The 2,844-nt window shown below is 61.3% G+C and overlaps 1 protein-coding gene across 1 annotated transcript in view; it reads right to left on the minus strand.

Moving 5' to 3' along the window:
- Nucleotides 1–1,066: 1,066 nt before the first annotated feature.
- Nucleotides 1,067–2,844, minus strand: part of Nt5m (5',3'-nucleotidase, mitochondrial) — a gene marked incomplete at its 5' end in the record, with an annotated part of 26,409 nt that continues 24,631 nt past the window's right edge. The window contains 1 exon segment of the mRNA XM_013509639.1: nucleotides 1,067–1,814. Coding sequence (XP_013365093.1) covers nucleotides 1,672–1,814 — 143 coding nt within the window.

A 2,844-nucleotide genomic window follows, 5' to 3' on the forward strand; every position in this document is an offset into this window, starting at 1 on the left:
TGGTGGCGAGGCTGTGCAGAGCTGTTTGGCCAAGCTCAGGGGGACCCTTCCCTCCCTGAGCCGGACCAACGGGGCCTGCAGAGGGGCTTCCCCCCAAGCCAGGGTGATGGAGCCTAGGGCAAACCCTTCATCCGTAAGCTGGGCTGACAGAGCCCAGGGGAGCCCTAGGCTACAGGGCCTAGAGGGGACGTTCCTCCTCAGGCTGGGGTGAGAGCCGGGGCAGGGGGGGGCTCCTCCTTGAGTTGGGGCAGTGGAGCTCAGGAGAACCTCACCCCTGAGTTGCAGCAGTGAAGCCCGGGAAGACCCCTGCTCCCCGGCTGCAGTGATGGGGCCCAAGCCTGTGAGACCCTGAAAGTCAGGGAGACAGAAAGCTCAGCAAAGCCTGAGCCACGGTCTTCTCCCTACCTGGCCTGACCCTCAAGGTACCCCAAAGAGTACAGACAGGCCTGCCAGGAAGGCCCCACAGGTGGACAAATTAGAAGCGTGGGTGACTCATGTTCCTTCGAGGGCAATGGCCTCCAAACTCCCTGAGAGCACAGCAAGGAAACGGCTGGTTCAGGTTGTATCTTTTCAGTTGCTCGAAGAGTAAAAGTCAGGGCTCTGGGTCTTGGCTGGGAGAGGAGCAGAGACCAGGAGGGGCAGGTAGGGAGCAGGCCTGGCCCGGAAGGGTTGACACAGGCGACCCCAGGGCTGCCCACTCGGCCACGCGGGCTGTCCTGCCTTGGCCTTCACTGGCAGCTTGCACTGGCACAGCAAGAGGGGGCAGTGCTGCACCCTGAAGGCCCTCTTGTGCGTGGGACCCCAGACACCTGGTTCCTGAGGAGGGGCCCTACAATAGAGGACCTTGGGGTGGAGCTAAAGGAGGCCACGACATCAGGCTCTAAGTGAACAGCATTTCTTTTTTTTTTTTGTCTTTTTTTTTTTGTCTTTTTGAGACAGTCTCACTATGCAGTTCAGGCTGGCCTTGAGCTCACTTTGTAGCCCAGGCTGGCCTTGAACTCGCAACGATCCTCCTGCCTCAGCTTCCCGAGTGCTGGGATTACAGGCGTGCGTCACCACGCCCGGCTCATAAGTGAACAGCATTTATTTCTCATGCATTCAACAAACACTCAGCCTACTCTCTGTTGGGCCCTGAGCAGCGGCCCAAGGATGGAGCAGCAATACCTTGGAGCTGGTTGTGGGCAGGGCCTGGTGTTTGCTGAACACATGACAAGTCGTTTGGGAAGCCCAGACAGGCCGGGCGAGTAGGATGGGTGCTGTGGTCAGGACTGTGAGGGCCTCAGCCCACCAGGAAGCACCTCGGCTGCCACATTCCCAGCCAGCACCTCTTGCTGACAGCAGCAGACCCAGAGGCCAGGGCGCCCTGACCGTTCAGGGACCTCCCCCGGCGAGGAGGCAGGGCTGCTGGTCAGAACAACTCCCTGGAGTGAGCCGCAGGGCCCCTGGCAGCCTGGGCCGCTCCCTGAGGTCAGTCCAAACTTCCTAGGTGCACGTGTCTCTGTCCAGGGGCCCGGAGGCCCAGCCCTACTCCAAGAGCAGGTTAAGGCCTGGCAGGGCCGGGGAAGGGGCGTGCAGCAGGAGGTGGTCTTGGCCCCCGCGCCTGGAGGGAGCCACGGGCCCACAGGCGCTGAGCAGGAGCACTGGAGTCAGTGGGGAGGAGCCCGGCGGCAGTCAGCGGGCCCGCTTGCTGTCCAGAATGGCCTTCCAGTCATCCGCCCAGGAGTGCAGCCGGCGGCGAGAGGGAGGCAGCCGCACGTGCTGGTTGTGGCAGGAAGTGAACAGGACGTGCTCCCAGCTGGGGTGTGGCTCAGCGCCTGCAGCAGGAAAGCAGCACTTCAGTCCGAGGCCCTGAGCCCTGGGCACAGGTGCTGTGTGCTGCCAGGCCCTCTCCCGGTCTGGAACGCGGAGCTTGTGGAAGCGCCTTTTGTGGGGCGTGAAGGTCAGATGAGGCAGGCACAGCCAGTGCTGGGCGCAGCGTAGCAGATGTGCTTAGCACTGACGGTGGGGCCCTCGCCACTCCTATGGGGGGGGCGGAGCTAGGCCGCGTGCCTGGCCCCCCAGCACTGCTCCAGGCAGGGGCACCGGCTCTGACCACAGCTGCCATGGGACCCAAGCTCCAGCCCCACTGGCACTGCGGGAGGGCGATGCGCCACAGGCCTCTCCCTGCTTCCTGCGGTTGGAGACAGGAGCCCGCCGGGTCCCACGGGCAACGGTGGCCCCGAGTTCCTCTGCGAGATCCTGGGGTTGGGAGGGGCCCGCCCTGCCCTGAGCACATCTGTGGGCCCTCTCTGTGAACCCCACCCTCTGGACACAGAATGCAGAGAAGCACTCTGTATCCTCCCCTGGGGTAACCGAAAGAACAGACTAACTTGCAGTTACCAGAGACTCCAGGAGACAACGGCCTGCACACGCTGTACAACCAGGCGGAACAGAGCCAGGAGACCAGGAAACTAAGTGTGGACACGGCTGATTCCACTGCGCCTGAAGCTCTCCTACCCACGCTCTCAGCTAAATGATACCCCTTCCTTTCTTTCCTTTTTTTTTGGTCTTTTTGAGACAGGGTCTACGTAGTTTGGGCTGGCCTTGAATTTACTATGGGCCCAGGCTGGCTTCAAACTCACAGCGCAGCCTCCCAAGTGCTGGGATTACAGACGTGCAACCCACGCCCAGCTATGCCCTCTCCTTTTATTGGTTGATTGGTTGACTGGTTAGCTGGCTGGCTTTTCTGGGAGGGGGTCATCTGTAAGCAACAGGGACCAAAGCATGGCTCAAACCTTGAAACAAAAAAAGCTGTTCTGCTTTCCTGTTGTATGCTAGGCACAGTCCAAACCGTTTTCGAGCCGG

Source organism: Chinchilla lanigera, unplaced genomic scaffold (genome assembly GCF_000276665.1).
Source record: "Chinchilla lanigera isolate Chin_1 unplaced genomic scaffold, ChiLan1.0 scaffold00176, whole genome shotgun sequence".
Classification (NCBI taxonomy): Eukaryota; Metazoa; Chordata; class Mammalia; order Rodentia; family Chinchillidae; genus Chinchilla; species Chinchilla lanigera.